This window comes from Camponotus vicinus, unplaced genomic scaffold (assembly GCF_025532165.1).
Source record: "Camponotus vicinus isolate PSW18456_S1 unplaced genomic scaffold, iyCamVici1.0 SCAF_13, whole genome shotgun sequence".
NCBI classification, from domain to species: Eukaryota; Metazoa; Arthropoda; class Insecta; order Hymenoptera; family Formicidae; genus Camponotus; species Camponotus vicinus.
The window spans coordinates 3,759,536-3,787,533 of NW_028141949.1; the positions used below are offsets into that span (position 1 = coordinate 3,759,536).

At 33.6% G+C, this 27,998-nt stretch overlaps 4 protein-coding genes and 2 long non-coding RNA genes across 10 annotated transcripts in view; 2 read left to right on the top strand and 4 right to left on the bottom strand.

Annotated features, from left to right (window-relative positions):
* Positions 1 to 4,496, top strand: part of Ca-alpha1d (Ca[2+]-channel protein alpha[[1]] subunit D) — a 66,467-nt gene extending 61,971 nt beyond the window's left edge. For all 5 annotated transcript variants that reach the window (XM_083086389.1, XM_083086391.1, XM_083086390.1 and 2 more), the window contains one exon: positions 226 to 4,496. In XM_083086389.1, coding sequence (XP_082942515.1) covers positions 226 to 603 — 378 coding nt within the window. In that variant the 3' untranslated portion in view covers positions 604 to 4,496. The remainder of the gene's footprint in view (positions 1 to 225) is intronic.
* LOC145964033 (uncharacterized) overlaps positions 1 to 12,850 on the bottom strand; it is a 36,933-nt gene extending 24,083 nt beyond the window's left edge. Inside the window, exons 1-7 of the mRNA XM_083086398.1 lie at positions 12,735 to 12,850; positions 8,523 to 8,670; positions 8,325 to 8,395; positions 6,658 to 6,918; positions 6,517 to 6,557; positions 6,380 to 6,453; positions 6,041 to 6,188 (exon numbers count right to left, since the gene is read on the bottom strand). Coding sequence (XP_082942524.1) covers positions 6,540 to 6,557; positions 6,658 to 6,918; positions 8,325 to 8,395; positions 8,523 to 8,661 — 489 coding nt within the window. The 5' untranslated portion in view covers positions 8,662 to 8,670; positions 12,735 to 12,850 and the 3' untranslated portion in view covers positions 6,041 to 6,188; positions 6,380 to 6,453; positions 6,517 to 6,539. The remainder of the gene's footprint in view (positions 1 to 6,040; positions 6,189 to 6,379; positions 6,454 to 6,516; positions 6,558 to 6,657; positions 6,919 to 8,324; positions 8,396 to 8,522; positions 8,671 to 12,734) is intronic.
* Positions 9,817 to 10,839, bottom strand: LOC145964032 (uncharacterized). The gene is made up of 2 exons (XR_014436330.1): positions 10,477 to 10,839; positions 9,817 to 10,355 (listed from the first exon to the last, which is right to left on the bottom strand). It is a non-coding gene; the product is annotated as an uncharacterized LOC145964032 (long non-coding RNA).
* Positions 12,177 to 16,037, bottom strand: LOC145964029 (dnaJ homolog subfamily C member 2-like). The gene is made up of 5 exons (XM_083086395.1): positions 15,866 to 16,037; positions 15,209 to 15,481; positions 14,730 to 15,114; positions 13,551 to 14,655; positions 12,177 to 13,374 (listed from the first exon to the last, which is right to left on the bottom strand). Exons 1-5 carry the CDS (start codon positions 15,915 to 15,917, stop codon positions 13,324 to 13,326), a joined length of 1,866 nt encoding a protein of 621 aa, XP_082942521.1. The 5' UTR covers positions 15,918 to 16,037; the 3' UTR covers positions 12,177 to 13,323.
* A 732-nt stretch (positions 16,038 to 16,769) lies between these two features.
* Rip11 (Rab11 interacting protein) lies at positions 16,770 to 26,633 on the bottom strand. Its single transcript, XM_083086396.1, has 7 exons — positions 26,356 to 26,633; positions 22,020 to 22,058; positions 20,046 to 20,292; positions 19,143 to 19,518; positions 18,568 to 18,842; positions 17,880 to 18,357; positions 16,770 to 17,739 (listed from the first exon to the last, which is right to left on the bottom strand). The coding sequence occupies exons 1-7, from the start codon at positions 26,384 to 26,386 to the stop codon at positions 17,569 to 17,571; spliced, it is 1,617 nt and encodes a 538-aa protein (XP_082942522.1). The 5' UTR covers positions 26,387 to 26,633; the 3' UTR covers positions 16,770 to 17,568.
* On the top strand, positions 24,632 to 27,614 carry LOC145964036 (uncharacterized). The gene is made up of 3 exons (XR_014436331.1): positions 24,632 to 25,001; positions 26,090 to 27,216; positions 27,335 to 27,614. It is a non-coding gene; the product is annotated as an uncharacterized LOC145964036 (long non-coding RNA).
* The last annotated feature ends 384 nt before the right edge of the window (positions 27,615 to 27,998 follow it).

Below are 27,998 nucleotides of genomic sequence, written 5' to 3' on the forward strand. Positions count from 1 at the left end.
TCTTTAATCTATTATATTTTAGCGAGATTCAATTTACTTCTTTAACTTTTATTTTAGCGAATTTTAACTTATCCTTCCTAGAAGTCAATTAAATTAATTCATTAGCGATATAATTAGTATTCGAATTAATACATAATAATAGTTAAATGATGCGAATGTATGTGTATTAATAGTTTCCCTATCTATTTCAACTTCTAATAATGTTCGTCGTCGTGCACTTTTCAGGTTCTAGTGGAGCAAGGTTTGGGCAAGTATTGCGACCCGGACTTTGTGCGATACACGTCGCGCGAGATGCAAGAGGCGTTGGATATGACGCGCGAGGAGATGGATCGAGCGGCACATCAACTGTTGCTACAGGAACGACGCGGTCAGCCCTTGTCTTACCAGTTGCAGCAAAATGTGGCGGAGCAGCAGCCGTGGAGCAGTGGCCAACAGCAGGAGCAACAACCGCAACAACAGCATCAGATCACCGGTATCGGTTATCAGCCGTTACAGGAGCAGCCGCCGAGCCAGCCCGTCTATCGTCAACTACAATCCTCCGATTATCGTCATCGCGGCAGCAATCGGAAGCAACAGCAACAACAGCGACAACCACCGTCCTAGCAGGACGAAAATTCGCTTGTAGCGACGCAAACGTCGTCCACGTAACCCGAAAACTCCTACTCCCTTCGAATGGGAGTAGTCGCCGAAGGATCGAGATCGTCGATTACGATGAAGTAACGTCGAAGCCATCAGCGGAATCTGAATCGATCGCGCGAGTTGGATGGATTCATACCGCGTGGGGTTCGATCGTCGTAATTGTTGTTGTCCCGAAGAGGACGTTTTGAACTGTTCTGAATATTTATAGTTATATTTAGATGCGGATCGAGAGATGCTACTCGAGAGACAAAAAGTCGGCTCAGTCTAAGGGGGGAAAAGGGGAAAAAGCGAGGCAAAGATGTAGCAGCTCGAGACGTTCAAGATGTTCATCCTGCGATACGCTCGGGCACCAATGAACCATGTATTTTCGTTCGAGCGAATATTTTCTAGCCAAGCGTGAGTGTTTTATCCGACACATTTTGGGTCGCCTTGATTCCTAACTTGACTCGGTATTTCTATCGAGATTCGTGCGAGTTTCGATCGAGCGAATCAAGTCGCGTTCGATCGCGCGTTTTTAGGCGCGCAGGAATATATAATAAATTCTTAGAATAATATATATTTTCGCCGCGATGCGACAGATCAAGACGATCGAGACGAATCGTTGCAGCACAGAGCTTCGTTTTTTCAACGTTGAATGATCGCGAAACTAAGTAAAGTTGACGAAGCATCTAGGGAGGACCCGGGCTCCCGAATGGAATTGAGTTTACTTCTAGGAACAGTCCTTTAGAGATTTACCATTGTTCCTGTTTAACATTAATCTCCGTTTTCGGTTCGATGTCCTGACCAAGAACGACACGACGAACGCCGCGTGCACTCAATATGGAAAATAGACGAATTAAAATAAAAGACAAAAATTTCTATAAAAATTTTTTATTTTCGACTTCTTTAATAATTATTCCGAAAGTTGATATTTATTTTAATTGTTATAAAGGATAACAAATTACAAAATCAACAGTTAATCGTAAAATTTAAAAAAAAATTCTTCTTCACAAAATACATAAAATACTTTCGTTATATCACATTTAATTAATTGGCATTAGTATTTTAAAAAGAGAGACATAAAAGAATCTCGAGTTAAAAATTTTTCCAATTTGTCTTGTGTCGTAGATTAAAAATACAATCTCACCGAGATGAATCTGATCATTTTAATTCGTCTATTTCGTTCTAGCAATCTAAAACCCTCTTTTCTAAGGCTCGTTAACCTGTTAACCCTTTATGACACTTTGTCAAACATTTACCATTACTTTATAAGAATAAACGTAAAACTTGATATGGTAACTTTCTATCACTCATTATAATTTCCCATTGGATAAATTATTTTCTACATAGCGAGCAAATTGTGATTCGCTAAAATAAACCAATTAAAGTCATAGAGGGTTAAAGGAGGGTGAAAAAGTACGAACCATGTTACGATGCGCGAGAGGCACATCGGCGGATCTAATCACTCTTATTGCTCTCATTATTAATTAGTCTCTTAACCTTGTTCTGATGATTGCCGGTTACTAGCACGATAATTACAACTCATGATTCGTACGTATATATGGATTCTAGACGAGATAACAAGTGCCTAAGTATCTATAACTTCTTTCGGACCAGAGAAAGACTTTTATCAACTTAGACAAAGTAAACGACTATTATTGCGAATTATTATTGCGCGAGGAGAGAGAGAGCTGCGAGTCGAGTGTGTTGTACACTATTGACGCGATATGTTGTGACGATATAGATATTATTCGTATTTGTAATTGTGTACATAACACCGTTTGCGCGCGTATATTTCCGCTGAGGTGCGTGAGGATGAATGGCCCATACGAGTAAACTGCGAGAGATTCGAGATTTTATATATATATAAATATGTATGTATGTATGTATGTATATTAATAATCTCGATCTACACACAAACGAGGATAAGGATATGAGAGTGTGAATGGGTAGACAAGACGTTGTGGATCTTCTCATGGAGGAACAACGCGGTGAGACTCTCGATACATGGTTTTTATTACGTCAAAATATTAGGATGCGTGGCGAAACGGTAGGAAACGCAAAAATCTAGATCGCGAATTACCGATTGTCAAGTCTCTCTTTCTCTCTCTTTCTCTTTCAACTCAAGATTACACCTATTCAAGTGTATGCTCAACAGTACAGAGAGCCTTATAAAGAAAGAGAGAAATAGAGAAAGAGGTAGCTATTTTATAGATATTCCTGACAGTTTAACAACCTCCCGTGGGGAATACGCGTCTTTCACGAAAGATTTACATTTTTTTTAATCATCAAAAATTAAGCAAAATTTTTCAATGCACATTCGGTTATCGATATCCTATTGCATTGTAAAAAATTAATAACAATGACTGAAATTTGCTAACTTTGTGAAAAACTTATATATTGAAATTAAAATCATAAAACGATGTTAAGGTGTTCGATTTCAACATATATAATTGAATATATAATAATCAGATACGTGTATATTAAATGTAATGTTATAACAATTTGATATTTATACAAAAAAATGAGATAAAAATTATGAAAGAATACAAATGAAGAAGTGACCGAGTAAATCCTTCCGAAATTGCGCGAGTCCCCATTCACGCACAAAGAGCTCACTCGCAAAGGACGCAGCCGTGGTAACAATACAAACTCAGATTTTTAAATCCACAATATATATGTAGAAACCGCGTTATCGATGTGTGTCATTCGAGTGATTTTGGAGTACGCAGAAACGTATGTGTGAGATATTGGGAAATTACGCGGAGGTGTGCATAGATACTAAACTATAACTACGTAAATGTTAACTTATATAGTCGTTGACAAATTTTTAAGCTCTCGTAAATTTTATAAGTACTCGTCAATCGGCGTGGTTCTGGAGATTTGTCGCGTAAAAAAGCTTCGACTTTTCCCGTTTGTACGCACAGTTGTCACAGGTTGTAAAAACAAAAGAAAAAAGATAAACGCAAGGAGAACATGTCTAGAACCACACAATTAGAATCTCTAATAATTAGTCAAAGAGAGACATCACGGATCTCGAATTTCGCCGATCGCGAGCAAACACATGATCGGGGCGATTGATAAATCGATTTACTATTGACACTTACTAGTTTGGAATACCTTTCAGAACCACGTTCTTCGCGGAAGCCTCTTGGCTTGTCTACGACCAATTGCGAAATTCCATTCTCTCTCGCGTATCTTTTCTTCGCGAATTCTCCTACGCACAGCCGAGTATCGTATATACTTATATTTTCTCTTAAACGTTCCCCGTTTCTTTTCAACGTCAATTATTTTGTCAATTATTTTGATGCGCGTTGTGTCTGAACACTATAAGCCAAAAAGCTCTCGCTTGCACCGACGACCGATTCGTTCGAATGGCTTTTACGAACGATCGAAGGTTTGTTGCTTCTGTCCTTCATTCATAATATTCCCTCCCTGATTGCGTTACATATTTCCCATATTTTGATGCTTTATATATTAATTTCATTTTTATTCGCTTCGTTTGTTTAGTCTTCATACTTAAGTGAAAGCGTTATTTTACGAAATATATATATATATATATATAGTACGTACACATATGTATATGCCAAATTTTAGAAGTCGGATGATACCGAAGCGCTGTAAGTGTAAAAATCACAGAGACTACGGGTCCGTAAACATGACCACAAGTAGCGGCAGAATTTTTTACGCTCTGTAAAATAACATAGATCGCCGTCTATTCTTCGTTTTCTCAGGAAGACGAAAGAAATACAAAAACCAAAAAAAATAAATAAATAAATAAATGGAGCGCCACGGTCCAGAACCACTAATATGTTTAAAAATCCGAAGTCTGTTTATATCTTATGATGTCTGAATAAAAATTGTCATAGCAATTAAAATACCGTGCAATCGATCTTTTTCGCTTATAGTCGCCATACACACGCGTGCGCTCATATTACGCATATTAGGGATATAAGAGGTCGAAATTTCCAGGGAAAGATCGTCGTTGGATTCCACAAAATAATCATCTGACAATTAAATGATGATATTAATTATTAAACACATTGATCGTCTGAAATTTTAAATGGAAGAACCAATTTTGCTTGCGAAAATATCTATTTATGTAAAGTGTAATATTAATTTTTCCATATCTTTCTAATAATGTGACATCTTTTCATCGACGGCTTTATACCGTTTTAGAACGGAATAAAATTCGCACATCGAATTGTAGATTACGTGCCAAGTTCCATTTACGATAAGCTCTTAATTAATAGATCGCGAGTAGGAATACGAGATATAATATATGAGAGATATATATACACATCGCTTTCTCTCGTATATTATATATTATAAAATTTATCGCAAATAAATAATGTCGCGTGAAAGTAGTCGTACATAGAGACCAAAATTTTTAATCTCGTGAGACTGAATAAATAAATGATCAGGGAGGATATACGGCTGAAAATAGTGTAAGTATTAAAGCCGAGAGAAAAATTATGTGCGACTGGAAAAAGTCTGATTATAGTCAATCGGAGAGATTTAAAAAGAAAGTCAATGCGAAATTTCTTATCCGTAAAATACTTTTCGCTTGCTCTAAAGTATAATGTACATATAGATATATTTATGTGTGTGTCTTTTTAAAACGCGTAGAAATTCGAGGATGAAGGATTCAGCAGGACCAATCGCGTATTTCTATTGCATCAAGATCGTTTCTTGATCCGTTTGTTGCACATAAATACATGATCCGTTCGAAATAAAATTGATATTAATAGCCGGGAATTAATATACCGTCGAAGATTAATATATATTAATTGTAATAAATAATTAATAATGATAGAATGATATATGCCGGGTATGGCATAAAAAGACGCGAATAGATTTAGTGCTACCAGAACAAAATGCACAATAATTATATTCATCTACCATATTAGATTTTAGTTAAATACACTGCGGATTCGTCAAAGGACACATTGTCGTCTTAATTATATTTCGCCGCTCGTAAATTTATAGCAGTGCGTAACGCCGTGTGTTTCCAAATATGAGTTATTATAAACTTGGAATGTTGAAGTATGGAATGAGAAAAATAGGAAATAAAATTGAACGGTGATTGAAACGACATTTCTTCACGAAATCCTTTCATGTCGCATATTATATCATTCGCGAAAATATTTTTTCTATAGCTTTCGGATAATATATGTTAGACGTCATTCATAAAATCATTCGTCATAAAAAGTGTAGAGACATCATTCACAAATTGATATGAGAGATAAAATTATAATATTTCACGAATTAAGGAGAAAGCGCGAAAAAATATTTCCTTTTTAGCAGATCAGTAAAATATGTTCTTTTTTTTAATTTGATAATACTTTTGTTCGTTCAAAATGTTCCTTCAAATGATAAGAGAATTTGTATATATAGATGTGTAATTACGATAGGTACTCACGGAACTGCAGGGATGGAATTTTATCGACGAGGATCCAACGGATGCATTTCAAAACATCGATGTTTATTTCTAAAGTTTGTCGTCCTTCTTCTTCGTTGTTCAGTAACAGTTTCTCTTTATTTTTCACTTTTACGAGCTCGACTAATTCCTGTAACAAAGATAAAAGAGCATGATATTACAGTTCGAAATTTCATCACAACATGTAATGTTTAATATTATTTCAAATATTTCTAATTTTTGTTTTTATTTTAAAAAAGATATTTTCTTGGTTGTTTATGTAATAATATGATTTAATATTATACTGTTTGTTATATATAATATTCTTTATTCAATGCTTACCTTGTATCTTCTCATGCACTCCTTTTCGTTGGTACACACGCAGCGATCTGGTCTCATTTGTTCGAGACTGGGGTCTTCTAGGCGAGAGTTATACATGTAAAGTAGTCGTCATCTGGTCGAATTTCCTCGCCCATTACCTTTTGTTTATCAGGATGATGCTTCAATATTTTTTGTTTATCTGCAATACAGCTTAGATGTATTCAAGGACAATACTGATTCAATTTAATTAAGGTTACATTTATATATTCTTCTACAGAGTATACTTTTTATACACAAACCCTTTTAATAACATTTTCCGACGCTCTGTGCCTAAGATTTTTCAAGCCTGGAATAGCATAACGATGCTTCCAATTTCTTGAATTGAGAGATCTGAGATACTCGAGATCATCTTCGAATTGATATTGAGACAGGTCATCCTCTTCATCCGATGATTCCGAAATATTCGTACGTGTGAGACTGCGATAGAATTGGGCTCGCCATGCTTGTGCAGTTGAATATAAAACTGCAGGACCTACTATGCTAGCAGTGGTTTTCTTGATCTGTAATATATTTGTTGCAGTGAGAAAGATATGAAAGAAATACTTTACATATTATTCTAACATAAAAGAAATAGAATTATATTCTCATAACATAATTAAATTTCCATAAATTTGTAAATAGATAAAAATATATATAGAAAAATCGTAAATAGATAATAATAGACATACATGATATATATGTATATATAAAGATAAATATCAATCACGGATGAATGTGTCCACAAAATTATGTAAACAAAGATCATGATCTAGAAATTTCTCGCCAGAATCAGAAATAGATTAATCAAAATCATTAAAATTTGTAAGCTCTAAAAACGCGAGCATATAAGATGCGTATTACGTAATTATATTCAATCGGTTTATATGTAAAAAATTTTCTTGTCTAATATGTAAATGAACTAGAGAATACTTTTTCGGACAAACCACTCACTCTTACCATATGGTGTTGCATGCGGAAAGGACATTACAGTTTTTATACTGCTAAAAGTTAACTCTACCGCTGCAAAGGTAAATAAATCTATTTTTAATCACAGAATTTTAACTCTGATATAATCTAGTTGATTATGTTCTAATCGAAATCTGCTCAATTACAGGCTTCCCCGACCAATTCTACATTTTTTACCATACGCTTCGTTACGAAGGGCCGCTAAGAAATTACTCACCTAGTTGTATCAAATGTAGCAGGATAAGTGTTTTCTATATTTTAATTGATACAAACTTTCTGCAAAATTTTTTCTTATAGATTTATTAATTAATTTTTCTTTAAATATTTCTTTACATTTCTTTATATTTTTTTTGCACTTTTAATATATTTATTTATTATATATCAAGTTTATCATTTTTGTGAAATTTCTGTCTTTTTCTCGCAGAATGTTCAAAATGATAGTGTACATATATATATTTTTAAAATATAAAACAAATTTTGATTTTATTTTAAAGTAAATAATAAAAACTTAATAATATCAAGGAATAAAATTAGTTTATATAATTATATAAATTAATTTATTATATATATATAAAATTTGTAAGGAAAAGTTACTTCGATCATGAATAATCATGATCTTGTTATTTAATAAAATACATGTTAAATAACAACATATTATTTAATTATCTTAAAAGTTTCTAGAGACTATCAAAAGTGGCATTTCAATAAATTTGTAGAATATATATTTTTAAATTCTTCGCGAAAAGTTTATTAAATAAAAGACTTTAAAAAAAATGTATTAGAGAACAATTATTATACATATATTATTTATTACTTCTTTTTGAAGATAGGATACATCTTTTTTCTCTTTGGCATCTCCAATTATCATTCGTATATTTAATTTTTATTTGAACCGTACTTCATTAGAACCTTTCACAATAAAAAATTCGCAGAAGTTGAGTTTCTTAGTCATCTTATTTACCGCAATCTCCAACTCCTCATCAGATTCATCTCCTACTCGAATAAATTGTACCTCTCCATCCTTATTTTCCTCTGTGAAATTTAGATGATACGAATAATTATTTCGAAGTGGTTAGTAAACATAATGTAAACATCAAGTTGACATCAAGAAATCTCTTTTATGCCTTCAAAATGAAAGAAAGATAAGAGAAATAATTACCTTGCCATAGAAGACGGTATTTGGTTACTTCTAATATTGGGAAAATAGTTCTCAGTTTTTCGCGTAGTGATATGAAATTTAGCGCAACATCGACGTCCATATAAAATTTGCGAATTTCAAAATCACCTTGAACTATCATTAGGTGCACCTTAAAGATTATTTTCGTCATTGTCGCTTCTTGTCTCGATACACTTCTTAAATTTATCACAAAGAAAGAATGTTGTGAAACAACGAGATATCTATACTTGTTGTTGCAACGAATCGTTGAAATTTGACTTTCTTTGTTTGATTTCAACCAGTGCTGCGAAATCTCGCGCATGCCTAATAATGCCTGGGATCGGCTAAGCCGTTTCACGTGAACTACTTTCCATACAACAATCGCAGCAGCGCTATTACATCCATTTTTAAAAAAATGCAAAGTATCATATATTTTTGTTAATCTATTGTCTCGTTGATCGTAATCGATTTTAGTCTCTGTACAACAATCTCATTCTTTCTCGGTATCACGTCATAATGCATGTAAGTCTTATCAATTTAATTTTTTTTAATTTTTTAATTGATTAAATATATATCGCGAAATAAATTACTTTTTTGTAAATAAAGTCAAGAAAAATAGATGCACATCAAGTTTCGTTTAATTATTTTCTCCTTTTGTAAATTATTGTAAATGCATGTAATGAGTATAAAGCAATAATAAAAGAACGATAACGTATTTATAGACGATAGAGAGCATCGGATTTTCTTAGTTGCGAATTAGCTGAATATTCCAATTCACGGAAAAATATTTGTTTCGTTAGGTTCTGACAAGCTTTTTTTGCACCGCGCGAAGTGATTCAAGTCATCTCTCGTTTCGCTCTTTTGTTTATTATCGTTCGTTTCAGTGGATCGGGTAGCCGTAACTATCTTCATCCGAATAGCGAATATGATAAGACAATAAGGACTCCGCCATCGGTAGTTGGCTTTTCATCTTTTTTTTTGTTCATCAGCATTGCTTGTTTTGCATATGTTTTTCTAATCTGAATCATCTCCAGGATTTCGTTCATATTTTACATAATATTTTCATAAGAGATCGGGAATGATATTCGCGTGAAGTTTAGTTTAACGGAAGCAGAGTTGCGAACTAGACGCGCGGGACGCACATAGCGCTTACATCCAGCTGATCGAATGTTGCATTACTATTAATCATTATAATTGATGATAATGCTTGTTGAGTGCTTCCAAATGCCCCGATAAGAATTTTAAGGAAATAATTACAAGGAAGAATCTCAAATATATCTCGATAAAAATTCTAAATTACAAAGAAAATTTATTTATCACCAACTTACAACCATGTTAAATTCTATTTAGAATTTTAAGCATTAATATAAAAAAATGAAATTTTTGTTTTTAAAGAAATTTTTGAATTAATTAAATTCATCAGGAAAATCAAAATAAGTAATAAGTGAAATTTGCAATAAAACAAAAAAATTTTTATCACTTTTACAACCACTTTAAATAATTTCTACTTGAGGTTTTAAACGCATTAAGATTAAAAATAAAATTTTTATTTGTAAAGAAACTTTAAAGAAACTTTTGAATAATTAAATTTTTTCAGAGAACTCAAAATAATATAACTGAAGTCTGAGATGAAACATAAAACTTTTAAACATATATTAGAGAACAACCAATATATATTCCGTCATCTTCTCTTTCTTTTCAATTATCAATCTTTATCAGCGTAAATACGAAATACGCAGTAGTTTTGTTTATCAATCATCTCATTTACTGCGATCTTCAACTCCTCGTTAGAGTTATTTGCTACTTTAATCTTGTCTGGATTGATTTTATTTGGCTCTATGAAATTTAGAAGATGATACGAATAGTTATTTCGAAGTGATTAGTAAACATAATAAATAGCTGACATCAAGAAATCTTCTTTGCATGACATTAAAATAGAAGAAACAGAAATAATCACCTTCCCATTCAAGATGGTATCTTGTTGTTTGCAGTATCGGAAAAATAGTTTCCAATCTTTCGCAGAGTGATGCGTAATCCTTTGCGACATTGGTATCGACATGAAATTTGCGAGTTTCCCATTTTTTAGTTACAAACTCGCGCACCTTAAATATTAAGTTCGGCATTGTCGCCTCTTGTCTCAATATACTTTTTAACTTATCACAAAGAATGTCGAGAAATAACGAGATATCTGTACTTGTTGCCGGCAACGCACGTCGAAATGTTCTTTGATTCCGAATTCCAAACAGCGTTGCGAAATCTCGTACATGCGTAATAACAAAGCCGGCGTTTCTCTCTCTCACGTGGACTACTTTCCATACAGTAGCGCCATTACATCCACTTTTAGAAACACATAGCCACATCTACTTTGTTATATCGCTGATAAAATCATTATTTGGTTCATATCCGTGCTGTGTTCATAAAAATGAATAGTTCAGAAATATGGTCATCTAAATTTATACGCAATGAAATAAAGTTTCTTTAATAAAATAGAAAAAACAATTTATTGGAAATATTGTATGTTGTATTAAACGAAATTTATTTTATCGCATATACGTATAAATTCATAAGCGTCCCACGAATAAACGCCAGCTTAGCCCCCTCACATTCTCAGGCTTCTTTTCGATAATGATATAAGGCCCATTACGCCTTAAACATGTATGTACTTCGTGACAATGAAGTATACGAGGTTCCGCGGAAAAGAATTAAAAAATACATATCTAATATTATAATGCAAGTATATGTACTTATATAATTTATAGCATTTATTTTAAAGCGAATAATGATCTCCAGAAGGCAGAGACTTCGCTTCATTTCAGATTCTTTCGATCAGTTTATTTCGAGGCATTCGGAAGCACGTGCGTTGACTTGTCAAACGCATTAACGTACTAAGAACGACATTTATGCTTTCTCCCTTATCACCCCCGCGTGTTGCACGCTCGTGCAGTTTTCAGGATGGAATCGAGCGACAGTTGACGCCACCCACGCTTCCGCTGCGACGAAACGCAGCGTCCTCCGAGTATTGGCATCGGCCACATCCGAGGGCTTGTTCAATATAAATATTCTTAACAGTTTAACAATTTCCCGTGGGGAATACGCATCTTTCACGAAAGATTTACATTTTTTTTTAATTATCGGCAAAAATTAAGCGAAATTTTTCAATGCACATTCGATTATCGATACCCTATCGTATTGTAAAAAAATTAATAACAATGACTGAAATTTGCTAACTTATGAAAAATTTATAATGTTGAAGGCGAAAAATCGAAATTAAAATAAAAAAACGACTTTAAGTTGCTCGATTTCAACATATATAATTGAATATATAATGATTAGATATAAAATACTTTTTGCTTGCTCTAAAGTGTAATGTATATAAATATATAAATATATTTATGTGTGTCTCTTCTCTTGAAATTCGAGGATGAAGGATTCAGCAGGACCAATCGCGTATTTCTATTGCATCAAGATGGTTTCTTGATCCGTTTGTTACACATAAATACATGATCCGTTCGAAATAAAATTGATATTAATAGCCGAGAATTAATATTAACATACCGTCGAAGATTAATATATATTAATTGTAATAATTAATAATGACAGAGTGATATATACCGGGGATGGCATAAAAAGACGCGAATAGATTTAGTGCTAAAAGGATAAAATGCACAATAATTATATTCATTTACCATATTAGATTTTAGTTAAATACACTATGGATTCATCGAAAGGACACATTGTCGTCTTAATTACATTTCGCCGCTCGTAAATTTATAGCAATGCGTATAACGCTATGTGTTTCAATATGAATTATTATAAACTTGGAATGTTGAAGTATGGAATGAGAAAAATAGGAAATAAAATTGAACGGTGATTGAAACGACGTTTCTTCACGAAGAAATCTCCTTTCATGTCGCGTATTGTATCATTCGCGAAAAATATTTTTTTTATAGCTCTCGGATAACATATGTTAAGATGTCATTCATAAAATCATTCTTCGTAAAAAATGTAGAGGCGTCATTCACAAATTGATATGAGAGATAAAATTATAATATTTCACGAAATAAGGAGAAAGCGCGAAAAAATATTTCCTTTTTAGCAGATCAGTAAAATATGTTCTTTTTTTTAATTTGATAATACTTTTGTTCGTTCAAAATGTTCCTTCAAAATGGCAGGAGAATTTATATATATAGATGTGTAATTAGGATAGGTACTCACGGAGACTTGCAGGGATGGAATTTTATCGACGAGGATCCAACGGACGCATTTCAAAACATCGATGTTTATTTCTAAAGTTTGTCGGGTCCTTCTTCTTTGTTGTTCAGCAGCAGTTTCTCTTTATTTTACAGTACTTACAGCATAGATCGCTCATGAAGATTCATATTGCAAAGTGGAAGCTATACACAAGAGATTCTCCCAAGTTATAAGATTTATCCACGGAAATAATAACTGGCAGCGGCACGGTTTATCAAAGGTACGTTACAAGTACAGCGCGTAGGAATTAAAATGTGTCGCAGAATTCATCCAACAAAAACATGTAAAATTTCTGTGTATGCCGTGCAGCTCACTCGTGCACGTATCGGCTGTAGCAAGGCACAGGTATACACGCGAACTGGTACTCAATGAGTAAGCTAAGGTTCTCGTCGTCCAGTCTTAAATTTCAATTATAATTCTCGGAAGGAAATCCCAATTCCCAATTCAGAAGATCCTTGTCTCGAGAAATGACTTAATCCCCGCGTCGAAATTGTTTGTTTAACTAGAGTTCAATAAGTTAGAGAAAAATTTCGAACTTAACGTGGAGTTAATATTATTTCGCCACTTGCGCTGCCTTTTTCGCTTTTACGAGTTCGACCAATTCCTGCAACAAAGGTAGAAAAGCAGGGTATTATAGATCGAAATTTCATCATAACACGTAATGTTTAATATTATTTCAAATATTTCTGTTTTTTACTTTTACTTTAAAAAAGATGTTTGTTGGTTGTTTATGAAATAATATGATTTAATGTTATACAATATTCTTTTTTCAATGCTTACCTTGTATCTTCTCATGCACTCCTTTTTCGTCCTAGTTGGTATACACGCAGCGATCTGGTCCCATCTGTCCGAGACTGTGGTAGGATAGGTTTTCAGGGCTTGTTCAAGAAGTTTTTGTTCGCCCGGTGTCCATGGCGTTGTTTCTTTTTTTGTGTCTTTAGGTTCAGGGGTGACACCGTTCGCAATTGGATGATCCAAACGTTCCGTGACGGCTGGCATTCTCTCCTCGACCGCATCCTTGCTCTTCTTTTCGGCAATGAAATTATCGAAGGCTTTTTTATTGGCTTGCTCCTTCAAACTCGATTTGCTGAAGTCGGTCGATTGCAGACTCTTGGCTTTCGCCAAGACCTCTTTGGCGTCGCGTGTAACTCCGCTGGTGGAACCGCTATGCTGATTAATGAAATTCGCGACTACCTCCCAACGTTGATTGGTCCCGGCGGGGAACAAATTGACCGCTTTTATCAAGAGTTGTAAGTCGTTCTCGCTCCAAGGTGCGGTGCAAGTTTTGGTTTGTTTCTCGGGCATATTTCTCGCATCGTTATTAATCACATTCACACGGCGTTCTGCCTCAATTCTCCGCTCCGTCTCTTCAATAATGCTTAAAAACGCGTTCCTACCGCCGGTCTGCAATTTCTTCATCGCTTCCTCCAGCTGCACTAGCTTAAACAGCTCACAAATCTTCTCCACACTTTCCATATGTCGGAGACTCTCTGCCGAATTCTGGGCAAAATAATTGTTCGCTTTGCAGAAGTCTCTGAGCGCTTTTCTTTCTTTACGCAATGCCTTTTTCTGCATCTCCCTTTCCTGTTTTAGTGCATCCTGTCTTGCCCTCTCCTCAGATTCCTTCTTTTCCTTCTCCAATCTTTCTTTTTCCGCTGCGTCTCGAGCTACTCTCTCTTCCTCTTGCTGCCTGGCTTTTGCCGCTTCCTGTTTCGCTCTCTTTGCAGCATTCTTTTTATCTTTATCTTCTTGTTGGAACTTCTTTATTCTAGGATCTATATTGTAAGCCATATCTACTAATGTCCGTATTCGCGTCATTTCTTCTTTTTTTCGTTTTGCTCTCGTGGCTTTGTTCTTCTTCTCAATCCATTTGCGCATATCCCGACTACAATTAATTTCGTCATAAATACTAATTTTATAATTTCCTGTAAAGAAAATCTTATCACTTATCATACTCACTCTTGACCACTCTCCTTATCTTCTTCATCAAGGTACGAGTATTCGCGCCAAGAATCAAAGTCATACCAAAACGAGTAGAATTCCTCTACTTTTTCTCGTTGGGTATATGGTCCGCCCAAATGTGGCACCGGCTTTTTTACGGACCATCGTGAATTCTCTTTGAATGCTTTACCTAGTACTTCGTAGAAATTGTTCCGACAATCTTTCTCATCCGGCAAATTGTCATTAAAATAAGGATCGACACTGTCATAACTTCGCCTTTTCGCTTGATTCCCGAGGGTCTCCCAGGCGCGAGTTATGCATGTAAAGTAGTCGTCATCTGGTCGGATCTCCTCGCCCATTGCCTTCCGTTTATCAGGATGATGTTTTAATATTTTTTGTTTATCTACAATACAGATTAGATATATCCAAGGACAATGTTGAATCAATTGAATTAAGGTTACATTAATATATTCTTCTACAGAGTATACTTTACATACAAGCCCTTTTAATAACATCTTCCGTCGCTCTGTGCCTAAGATTTTTCAAGCCTAGAACAGCATAATGATCCTGATCTTTCCAATCTCTTGGATCTAGAGATCTGAGATATTCGAGATCATCTTCAAATTGATATTGAGACAGATCTTCCTCTTCATCCGATGATTCCGAGATATTCGTACGTGTGAAACTGCGATAGAATTGAGCTCGCCATGCTTGTGCAGTTGAATATAAAACTACAGGACCTGCTGTACTAGCAGTGGCTTTACCTTGATCTGTAATATATTTGTCGAGAAATGAAGAAATTCTTTACATATTATTGTGACATAGTAAAAGAAATTTAACAATTATATCCCATAAATTTGTAAATAGATAAAAAGTATAGAATACATAATATATGTACATAAAGACAAATATCAATTACGAATGAACGTGTCTACAGAATTATGTGAACAAGGATCATGATCTAGAAATTCCTCGCCAGAATCAGAAATAAATTAATCAAAATCATTAAAATTTGTGAGCTAAAAGACGCGAGCACATCCGAAAGATCCGCTGCAATTCAAAATCTGTGTAACAATTCTAATCAATTCTAACCAATCCTAACCTTTCACGGCCGGTGTCGCACATTGAGGAATTACGTAGGTTCGATATCTTACCGGATATGGAATTAATAACTGCAGAATCTTCGTTGCCGGTGCCGTCCGTCATTATCGCGTGATCGTCACGGTAAATTAATCCTAAAATCACGCGCACAGAACACGCGGAGGATCACATCAATCGTCTCTATCACGCTACGTGCATCCCGAGCGCCACCACTATTCGACACGCCGGAAGCCGGAAATTTTATTGACCAACTTGAAAATATCGGTTATTCGTCTGGCGGGAAATTCGAGCTCGATCTCTTTTATGCTCTTACAATATATCTATTCAATTGTAAAACAAGTATAAAGTACATATTTGACATTGATTTTTGATACTTATGAATCTCACAGTGAAACAACAACGTTCATCATAAAATCATCATAAAAAAATGCCAGAAAGATTTCAATCAATATCATATACACAAATATGTCAATATTAAAATCATGTATATTATATGCAATGCTTAATAAATTATGCAGAACGATAGATACTTTATGAAATACCTGCAATAGTTTTTTATTTATAAAATTTATATGCTTAGATAATAAAAAAAATATAGACGAAATATTCGCACAATTCGAATCTGAGTATGCAATTAATTGCAGCACGTCTTATTATCTAATACAATATTGACTCTGATTTTCAAAATATAAAATTGGTTAAAGCATTGTGAATCATTAAAAATTTATATACTGATTATAATAATTTAGCATAGAAAAATAATATTTGAAGTATTTTAACAGAATATCAATCGCAATAATTCATTAATCCATAAAATTTTTTAATGTCTAAAATATCGAATTTATATACTATAATAAAATATTGAAACATACACACACACATACCATGCGAAAGAGAAAAAAATATGAAAGTTATTTAATATTAATTTTAAATATTGGAATAATAAATTGCATAACATTCCAAACATTTAAAATTTATTGCATTGTATATATATAACATGTTGAACATTTAAATATTATTTTTCTTAACAATGTTTTTGATTAAACAATCCTCTAATTAACAAGACATGGTCCGAATCAATATAAGTGCACATATGTAAGACAGAAGGCACATTTTTTTGTCGAACACTGGCTCGTGCAAATTTTAGCTTCTATATTAATTCTATTTTAGAAGTCTTATATTTTTACCTTACAAAAAGTTCTTAGATAGATAATTTACAAACAGATAAGGATAAAGATATAGTCATGTTCGTTAGTTTTCCTGCAAATTGTCAATTGGACGGAAACCTCAATCGCAAATAAATACAAACTTTCGAATATACTGCGATGGTTTTGGTTCAATATATTGGGAAGACAAAGAATTATAGGATGAATTTCATATCTAACTGGCATTCATATCCTATTCATTGTTCATATCGAATATAACTTTATTAATAAATTACTTATCTCTTACTTGTGTCTCTAATAATCCAATTATTTTTTTGTCGCGGCGTTAAATATAAATTATAAATAAATATACAGAGAAACAATTTTTTTTTATGTGTAACACTGCTATAGAGATATTATATACCTTTCTTAAGCCATAACTTAAGAGAAAAGATAAATTAAAATAGCGATGTTAATAAACAAATAGTCATTTGCGACTCGTCAGTCATGTCTAAAGAAAGTATCACTAAGGTATCGAAGGAAATGTACCTCAAGTGGAAACAGAATCCCAAAATGAAAACAGAAAAGCTTTATCATCAAGGATTAATGATTTATTGATTCCCAGGGGATGATAGTCGCCTCTGATAAGGATTTTGAAGTAATCGCGGCGAACATTCGATTACGCGTAATAGCAGCGCATCGATATAATCCTCCAGATCGGTGAGTCTCTTGTTCTTCTCCGTGATTTGTCCTTGCAATTGTAATGCCAGTTCTATTATATCCTACAATGTTTTGATAAAAAGACATTTATTTAACGAAAAAATTGCAATTATATTTCTATTCGATAAAATAAAATAATAAAATTTTAAATTAATTAAACTAATTCAAAAGAAATATTTTTTGTACATTGAGATATACTTACTTCTCTTGATTTTCCTTCGAACTGATTAAGAACCTCATGTGGTAGGCGACTCTTAGAATTTGCGGCATTCTTAACCGCATCCTCGCCGCCGATGATAATTCTTTCGGAAGACAGATGATGATTCTCGTCATTAGCATTAAACTTATTCTCTTTGTCTTTTTTCTTATCCTTCTTTACATGTTTCTCTTCATTGGGACTACGCGGACCATGTTTGTCGTCTTTTTTGTCTTTTAGCTTGTCCTCCTTTGTAAGCTTCTCCTTGCTCGCTGTGAGCTTCTCTCTGCTCGCGACGAGTTTTTCTCTGCTGATGAACTTCTCGTCTTTATTCTTTGGATGAAGGATCTCTCTTGGTGCCGGACTTAGTGGTTCTGGAGGATCTCTTAATCGCAATGCAGCCGGTGATGGCGAACGAATGGGTGACGCATCGCGTTTGTTATCTTGCGATTCGTCTATTACAATCTTAGGTTTGGTTTCCCATCTGATAAGCACAACACGCGTAACATTATTTTATTATTCCCATACATATCTTATTCACAAATAAATGTATTCTATATTTTTATTACATTTGTAACAATTTTATTATTGCTAAACATTTTTATTGAGTTAAACGTGTATTGTCGTTCTTTTTTATTTCTTCTATTTCTTATTTCTTTTTCGATTTTTCTCCTAACAATAAATATTACTTCACCTTTTAGGTACGCTGCTCGCCTGCTTGCCATAAAGCTTCAAGCCCCATTCGTCGTCTTTCGTTAAATTGTCGACCTTTGACAGATTCGTAGTAGACGCGCTCATGGCAAATCGTGGAGGTTTGCTTGGCGCGGCGTTAATTGGCGCCGGTGGCACATGCAACTCGCTGGAAACATTGCTCTGCGAACCATTTGGAATTCCATTGTTGCCATTATTCGAGCCCGATGTAGGTGCATTCAATGACGAGGCCGAACTCTTATGAGACAGATCGTCAAACTATAACAGAATTGAATTATCCTATTTTTAAATAGAAATTATTTCCAACAGATATACAGATAAATTTATTTCAAATTTTTCTCTCTAACTTTCAAATATTTTTCTGCTCTTCATATATGTATTTTCTTATATGTTTTTATAATCATACTTATGTTCTAAAACTAGAAATAATTAATTAACTTTTTCATGTAGAAATTAATGACAGGGTATAATTATAAATATCAAATTTGGTATAATAAAATATAATAAGGCTATAATTTGGATGCATATTAGATTCTAGATATACTAGATTCTATTTACCGTAAATTCGTCTTCGTCTTCGCTAATGACACCAGGATCAGCTTCACCCGGTTCCTGACGTGTGATTCTGAACTGGTGTTCTTCCTTCTCATCTAAATTGTTTTCATCGAGTCGATTTTTGCTTTTTCCTTTGACTTTGTTTCCAATCGACTTGGCCAGTTTCTTGAGTCCTTTACGTTTTTCGAGACTACCGATACTGAGCAAACTACCGCCGATTGATTGTGCAGCTGTAGACAACTGGCCCAAGGAACTTTTGTGACGTTCCTTTTTGCTTAGATCAGTTAGACTTCCAGCTTTCACAATAAAGCCGATCTTCACCTCGAGCTCGCCTCTTTCCTTCGTGTTCTCTTTGCCTGGTTTGCTATTAAGGGTGTACCTAATACAAGCGCATTTATTTCCTCATAATTTTATCAACAATGAATAAATAGTATATAAGCTCTTCCTTCCTCTCTTGTAAAACATATTTTACACAATTGAATAACATCAATTATTAAAGTTTTGATATATATTAATAAAATGCTTGATATATAATTGATATATATTAATCAAATAGATGATATAAAAAATTTATAAAGCGATATATATCTGAATATATTTGAAAAAAAATATATATATCTGATATATTTGAAAAAAAATAAATCTCGAAGAGTAGAATTACATAAATAGATAAAAATGAATTATAGAAAATTATATTAAGTATGAGGGAAAAAGGTTCGAATATTCAACCGTATTAAAAATATATACTGCTATACAAAGCGAATTATAGCGTTATGTGTTAATAATAGAAGGAATGCGAGCGATTAATGAGCGATATGACCGCGGCGATTTCTCTTCCCCGGGCAATTTTTTTAACAGATTTGCATAAAACGCAATTTGCAATTAACTATGCTATCGCGGACGCACCATCTGTTCTTGGGCCTCTCGTACACGTCGAAGCTCGAGAGCGGTACGCTGACGGTGCCGAGGAACTCGTCGACACCCAGGAAATTGCGATGCAGGGCAGTGAGGACGATCTCGGCGGTATTTCCTTGCGCTGGTATGAGTAGCTCGCATTCTTCGTGCCATTCCACGTCCTTGGTAGCCTTCTCCTTCACTGACGTCTGGTACTTTTCCTTACCGAGGGCGATTGTTACGAAGCAGTCGTTGGTCTCTGCAGTCACAATTCGGCGTGTCGTTTCACGTGTGGGCGACAGACGATCAAAAGGTCGAGAGTTTAATGAGATATGTGTAACGGGAATTAAAGGTCTGACCCGATAAAAAGATACGCGGAATTGTCCGTTCTTAATGTCAAAAGCTCTACCATTCTAAGAGAATTTGCTTAACATTCACTCGATAAAGGCTGCGTTCAGCAGGAAAAGCTGCTTTGCAACTGTTGTAAAATTCATGAATCTGATTGGTGTATGCTCTTAGATTCAGTCAAAATTAAGAGCATACACCAATCAGGCTCACGAATTTTACAACAGTTGCAAAGCAGCTTTTTCTGCTGAACGCAGCCAAAGACAACAGTTTTCATCTGAATTTCAACTTTTGATTTCAATTAGAAAGCTGTTTTAACGTTTACGTATTTTATTTACAATAAAAATAATTTATATGTTAAATAGATATTTAATTTTTTATTTTCACCTGTGAATGAAGTATAACTTGATCAGATAACATATTTTTAATTTATATATTTTCACAAATGCAAACTCGTCATTAACTGAAATGTACGTTCCTTCTCTAACAGTATTGCTCATTTTACGTTGCAGGTAATAAACGTTGTAATGTCACAACGTGCATTGAGGACGCCTGTCGAGAAATTATCAACCCGTCGCACACAATTATACTAATTATTAGGTCGTAAAGATAACAGACATGTATATTTTCATTGCATTAAGCAGTATAATGCACAGCTAAAATTACCAAATTCATATTAAAAAGTATATGTACTTTTCAGTTTTTTATTTCTTTTTATAAAGGTTTTATATTTTAAAATCTTAAAAATTAAATCGAAATTGCCACATATTTTGAAATCATTTTCTTGAAATTGACAAACAAGAATTACAATATCGATAAAATTCAAAAGGCTTTGTAATTCCATTCTATGTTGTAAACTTTTTCATATCGTGTCTTTGTCGATAAATAATATTCAATTTCTTTTTTTATCGAAATATATTTCTCACAAAACTCAACGTTTATTACTTAATTACTGCAGCAATCGTTGATTCAAAGTTTTGCGACAGATCATATTGCATATTTTGATTTTGCTGAGATAAAGGAATTCTATATTCGCGTTGGACGAAATTCAAGACTGGCGTAATGCGTTTGTTTATATAATGACGTAAATTCGTACATTGTTTTGCAAATACGTTTTGCTAACAGAAATCGGATGATTCATGATTTAAGATAGCCACGGAATACGGTATCGGCGCGAACACACGTGTAGATAAGTAAGAAATATGACGATGCACGCATCGATGAGTGACAGCTGGTTTATGAGAAAATTGAGAAATTTTCTTTATTGAGAAATCTTAAGATTGTCTTATTATTATACAGAGAGAGAGAACCGGTGACAGGTGGGTTGTCAAGAAATCTTAAGATTATTTTGTACAGGATGCTTCATAAAGCATCGCTTCATCGCAGCAACGTGAAGAGATTGAAAAGAGTTCTACTTATTATATAACTCAATTGATTTTCAAATATTATATTTTTTAAAAATATATTTTTTTAAATTTTTATATTTAATATTTTATTAAATTTTTATATTTTTATATTTTATTAAATTTTATATTTTTTTAAATATTATATTTGATGCGATTTTTTGTTATTCTTTTTAAAAATGAGAATGGAGAAAATTTTAATAGTTAATAATAATAGAATTAAAAATATGGTACTCACTGTGTTTTCCTTTGGTCAATAAGTCCTTGGCCCTCTGAACTGTAAATAAATGAAAAAGAATAGTTTCAACAGCTATGTAATACAAATATTTTAAGACGATATTGCTTATATACTCTATTGCGATTCATATAATATTCCTATCATCTATATTCCAAAGTACATTCTTTGCGAAATAAAATGTCGACCGGAGATTATTTTATCGCGATCTATCGGTTCACAAGTTTGATTAATATTAATCATATACGCTCACAGCTCGTAACAAACTAAATAAACTGGTATGCACATAAAAATGCATATTCAAATATTCCTTTACATGCGCTGGAATTTAAGTATTAATATCGTAAAAGGCAGCTATAAATCGTCGTGAAAATAGAGATTTTTTTATAACATTTTTTTCTCAATCGACTTTCTTCGATTCGCGCATTTACGAGAAAATCTCACGTCATAGCTTTCGCGCATAATCGCTCTCGCTTATATCAGAGTAAAAGCTACGTATGTGTATCAGTTACCGCCCCATTATACTAGTTCCCGATTTCGAGAAATCATTCTGTTATCTTTATTTTATATTATTTTTTTTAATGTTTTTTACAGCAATATTATTAAATATACGATACAAAGAGGAAAAAAGGGGGAAAGAGAGAAAGAGCGAGAGAGAGAATCAATTATATTAATTATATACATGTATAAAATAATTCTTCACAAAGTTTGTATTTTCATTGTCATTTAATAAAATTAATACGTAATGTTAAATAATTAAATGTAAAAATAATTAAATGAGATTTGCGAATTATAGATTTTTTGAGAGTTGAATTTTTTACATATAAAGAGCGCATCATAATTTTAAAATTTGTAATTAAGTGGGAAATTGCATGTTCCATTTAAGAATCAAATCATTTTGCGCAGCTTCGTGAAATATAGAATTTAAACAATGAATTCACACGGTTACGTTATTTCTAGAGATTGTTCGACAATTTCATGATGCTAAAATGTGAAGGCCAGCATCTCTCGACTTTTTTTTCATTATGCGTATATTTTATACATATATATCAAAGTTTAAAAAATAATATATTTATGTGTCATGCGAAAAATACGACGAGAGATTAAGGCAGAAAGCCGAAAGGATATTTTATTCAATCGCTCTCTCGATACTAATCTTTTGTGCAGCTTGAGTTACTATGCCGTGACACATTAACTTTATAGGCGCATCCTCATTTCCAGAATCGGGGAATCTAATATGCAAATATATTCGTAAAATGAATAAACGTTTTATGCGTTAAATAAGAAGGAGGAAGCAAAGCCTGCGTCTCACCCAATTATAATCCGTTATTTCTAACGTGAAGCGTTACTGAATAACTGTAGGAGGCATTTCCTCGTTCTCACACGCGCAACGGCGATGAACCGTAATGAATGTGTGAGATATACGACCAGGTACATATTCCCCGATTTCTCGCGCATCGAGGAGAGTCAGCGGAACCGACTCTCTCGTCGTATTCTCCTCCTCCGTCTGCTCTCGGAGTCGAGTTCGATGGATTCAAAGTCCTTACCGCGATAAAACCGCAGTCAAATACCGTTTACTTGGATAGAATAATGATTTCTCTCAACGCTTTATGCATCCCAACAACGCATCCGCGATCGTAACAACGTATCCGAGGACACGCGACGTTCGATCCATCTTTCTTGAGTCTTTTTAAAAGATTTCCCAGACTCTCACCGCGAATTTTATTCAGATAATTCGCATTAATATTTTATAACTGTTAATTTTTTTTACAAAAATTTTCTCCATTTAAAATTACTTCAAATTAAATCAAAATAATAATGCGAACGGAAGAATATAAAATTAAGAATATAAAAATATTAAGAATATAAAATTCAATCCTTATTTGAATATCATACGTCTTCGTTCAAAATCTACTCGATCTTGCAGAGATAGAAAGGGGAACATCAAGTAATCGCTAAACATGCTTTCACGTCACCTATTTTGCATCGAGATATGAGAGATAGAAATTTGTCACTCGATGATTCTTCAAGTATTGCAAGAAGAAAATTCATAAAAATATATATAATTTATTGCGCAAAATCATTATTAATTTTAATTCTTATTCTGAGGGGAATTCTCTGCATTTTTCTCTAGCATTGTTTGGATTCGCGTCCGACTTTAATCAAAAGACTCGAGCATGGAGATGTCAAACATCTGGTTCTTCCCCGCATACGATACACGTATATGTCAACGATGATTCGACCGCGATACTCTCAATCTGACAAGCCCGTTAACGCCCGAAGGTAAAAGTCGCGTGCGCGTTAATTAAGAGGACAAGTTGCCTAACACGAGCACGCGCTTTCGCGAATTATAAGCTGCACTCTCGGTAACAAGGCCTTTTATCTTGCGATCAGTTTCGCGGTGAATGGTGGAATCCAATTAAAGACTCCTTAAAATGCGTATTGAAAGTTAAAAAAAAATACACCGAGTCGTTCGGGTTTTGAATGAGTAAAATAAAAGCGAAAACAAAAGAAGGAAATAATCTCGCAAGTTTCTTCGAGGAACCAATCTGGATAGGAATAACGTATGTTTTTATCGCGACATATTATATATATAACAGACGAGTATGAATGGCAGGAAGAAATGATATTAGATAAACCATTATATTTATATCGTGTGATCGACGAGCGCGCATATTTGATATTTAATTTCACCAGATTGGAATGCACACAATGAGAATTCTGAAATTCTTTTAAATAAGATAATGAAATATTCACTAGACAAGAGTGAAATCGATATATTTTCGTGAGCTATATCCATCTATAATAAAGCGCATCTGCATAATTGCATTGCGTTTAATTACTTGTCGGAGTTAATTGAAATCATTACTAGAAACCGTTACAATTATACAAAAAAAACTAACGACGATTGTGCGTAGACTTCTTACAATAATCTCGAGAAATGAAAAAAAATACGATTGAGAGGTTAAAATCGAAATAATAAAGGTAAGTAAAAATGTATAAAATTATTCACAATTGATCTATGAAATTATCTCACATATTATCAATAATATAAAAATGTAGTAAAATTTATTAAATATGTAACAAATAATAAATATTAAATTATATTTAATTATATTTAATAATAAATTGTATTTAATTAGTCTTATTTATTTTATGTATATTTATAATATGTAGTAATTTCACCTTTGGTATTTAAAAAATTGAGAAATATTAAATAATTAATTTATAAAAAATGTTTCGAGAAATACGGTTTTTTCCGCATGATGTTTATTGCAATTATAGAAAATTATACAATACATAAAATATAAGATTTAGAAATTACACGATTTGAAATTTAGAAATTACTATGTCGCGTGATGAAATTGAGATTTATATTTAAGCACAATGTGAAAAGGGAAAATTACTCTCGAGTAATATTCTCGACTTAAATACATGTTGCACTGCGATGATTCGGTGACATATGTCAGAACAGTATCATTTACTTGTGCGCCACGCTACATCATTCTTTTTATATCTTTTCTAGTTTAAGATAACAAAGACGATAAAAGTCAATATCTCGAAATGTTTTCTCGGAATATTCTAATGACACATCCTAACATCGACACACGAGCTAAACTTTAAAATTCATTGTCTATATCATTGATAAGATTATAATCTTATAAGAGACACAAGGTTAAATCTCTTTAATTTATTTAATTTATCTATTTAATTTATTATTTATTTATTACTTACCTATTTAATTTAATTTATTATTATTTGTTATAGATTTTAGAGGATGTATTTCTTTAAAAATTCATGTAATTTTATCTGGAATGCGAGATAAAATTATCCTGTACTTTCTCATATCTTGACATCAGCAGACATGTTAAATCTTGAAATCCAATATTCCGTTATTTATAAGATTATAATCTTAAGAAGGTCGTAAAAAATTAAAATTTTTCAATGATTTCTTATTTTTATCCCTCCTATAAAGAAATCTAGAGATTATCTTTAAAAAAAAAATCACGTAATTTTTTATCTATTTAATTTTTAACACATAATTATGATTAATATTCTTGGTAAATGTCTAGTTCTATCTACGATGCATGCGTGACACGGATACGAAGTGGCATTCGCGTCCGGGGCTCGGACAGCACCGGATACATTCCTGCGCAGCGCGACGAGAGGTTTCGTTCGCCTAGTTTCCGAGCGAGGACACGTAACCTTACATATACACATCGCGCGATAATCGTGTTTACGGTACACCTCCGCGATGCATCCGCGAGCGTTCGACCATGTCTATCGAAAAAAAAGAGGGGCGTCGTTTCATGCCACTCGCGCGATATCGCTCACCCACCTGTCACTTGAACGTGCGTCGGGCTCCACATCTCGGAAGCTGGCTCGGTTACGCACGCGCGTTATCCGTTCCTTGGGACTCACTCGATTGGAATTTGCGTAGCACTTTGTCGTTGTTGTCGTCTTTGTCCGTGTGTCGCACAATATACGCAACGACAGATGATCGGGACGCGCGACGCGTCACCAACTAACGTTCACGCATCGCACGAACCAGAGACTCACGCATCGTCGACCTCCTCGCTCGCTCGCGGCCATCCGACTCCGCGCTCCAAACCGAAAATCACGTCACCAAGTGCTCGCTGCGCGCGCGCATGCGCGACGAACATGGCGCAGTGTAGACTGCGCATCGAGCGTTGCGCCAAAATTAAAAGGAGAAAGAAAAAATATTTCGGGAGCTTAATTCTCTCTCTAGGAGAAGAGAGGGGATTATAAATACAATATTGTAAGCGTACAGTTAAGCTATTCGTCCTCTATTCGATTTCTCTATCTAGAGATTTTGTCCTACTCAAGGTAAAAAGAAATAAACAGACTGCTGAAATATTACCCTCTCTTTCTAATTTTAGTACGCAAATGAAGATACACTTACTATCTATATCTATTAAGTCTATGGCGATAATTATGACCCGGTTAAAAGAATCTCTGTATATGATTACTTTCGTGACGCCAATGGCAGAAAGTAAACATTGTCACGCATAAAAGAAATGTAAACAATAGAAGTCGGTCATCACATTCCAATATTTCGAAATAACATTTGAAGATTAATTTCGAAATCTAGTATTGTGATTTTTTATTTCGCTTATATTTTATTGCTTGTGTTTTCTGGCTTCCTTTGAAAATTTATGACGAATTAAATATATAATGTGTAAGTAATTATTGACGTATACGCAATTTGACGAGAGTAATATTTTGAAAATATTTTTATTAAAATATTATCGTATATATATTCATTTATTATTTTTGAAAAATTTTAATATTTATAGATAATTTGCTAGATTTTGACGCAGTGAATGCGCTGACAATGTGATGACAGTATTCCAGTAATGAAAAATGTACCACGCATAAGACACGTGATGTATCATCGCAAAACGATGTGTGAATGCGGAGTTATTAAAACGTATACACACACACACACACACACATGTGAGTTTTAATTTCATAGCTTTGGCCTTCGTATCTGAAAGAGTTTTCCCGTTTGTTTCTTGTATATTTGATTAACCATATCCTGAATGAAATGTTAATTAACCATTCGCAACTTGAGATCTCCACCGATAAGAATTGTACTACAATTGTGAGAAACACTTTATGCGTATCTCGAATTCTGGATAGAAAGGAGATAAAAAAAAGATTAGCACAATCCTTATTATGTGATGACAAGAATAGCATTAATATGTAAAATACGCAGTTAATCGATTTCTAATTATCGTAATATTTAAAATCCAAATAATAAGTATTCAAAATCATTTTAAATTCATAGTATTCACAGTCATTTTATTTTAGAGCGATACAAAAATACCTTAAAAGATATATTTTTCACAGTTTTAAAATTCATTGAAAAATTATATAGGAAAATATGCTAGCACATATGACAAAGGAAGATATATAATTTCTGATATAAAATTTCGCGAGACTGACGTTCCAAAGAGT

Excerpts from the sequence above, each read along its gene's own strand:
- LOC145964029 (XM_083086395.1), bottom strand. The coding sequence starts at position 15,917 with ATGACGGACGGCACCGGCAACGAAGATTCTGCAGTTATTAATTCCATA. Across the intron at positions 15,115-15,208 it reads AGATGTTATTAAAAGGGCTT|ATAAACAAAAAATATTAAAA; the intron begins GTATGTAAAGTA and ends TCTGTATTGTAG. Across the intron at positions 13,375-13,550 it reads AGTGCATGAGAAGATACAAG|GAATTGGTCGAACTCGTAAA; the intron begins GTAAGCATTGAA and ends CCTTTGTTGCAG.
- Rip11 (XM_083086396.1), bottom strand. The coding sequence starts at position 26,386 with ATGTGGAGCCCGACGCACGTTCAAGTGACAG. Across the intron at positions 18,358-18,567 it reads GCGAGCAGCGTACCTAAAAG|ATGGGAAACCAAACCTAAGA; the intron begins GTGAAGTAATAT and ends TGTGCTTATCAG. Across the intron at positions 17,740-17,879 it reads TCGAAGGAAAATCAAGAGAA|GATATAATAGAACTGGCATT; the intron begins GTAAGTATATCT and ends AAAACATTGTAG.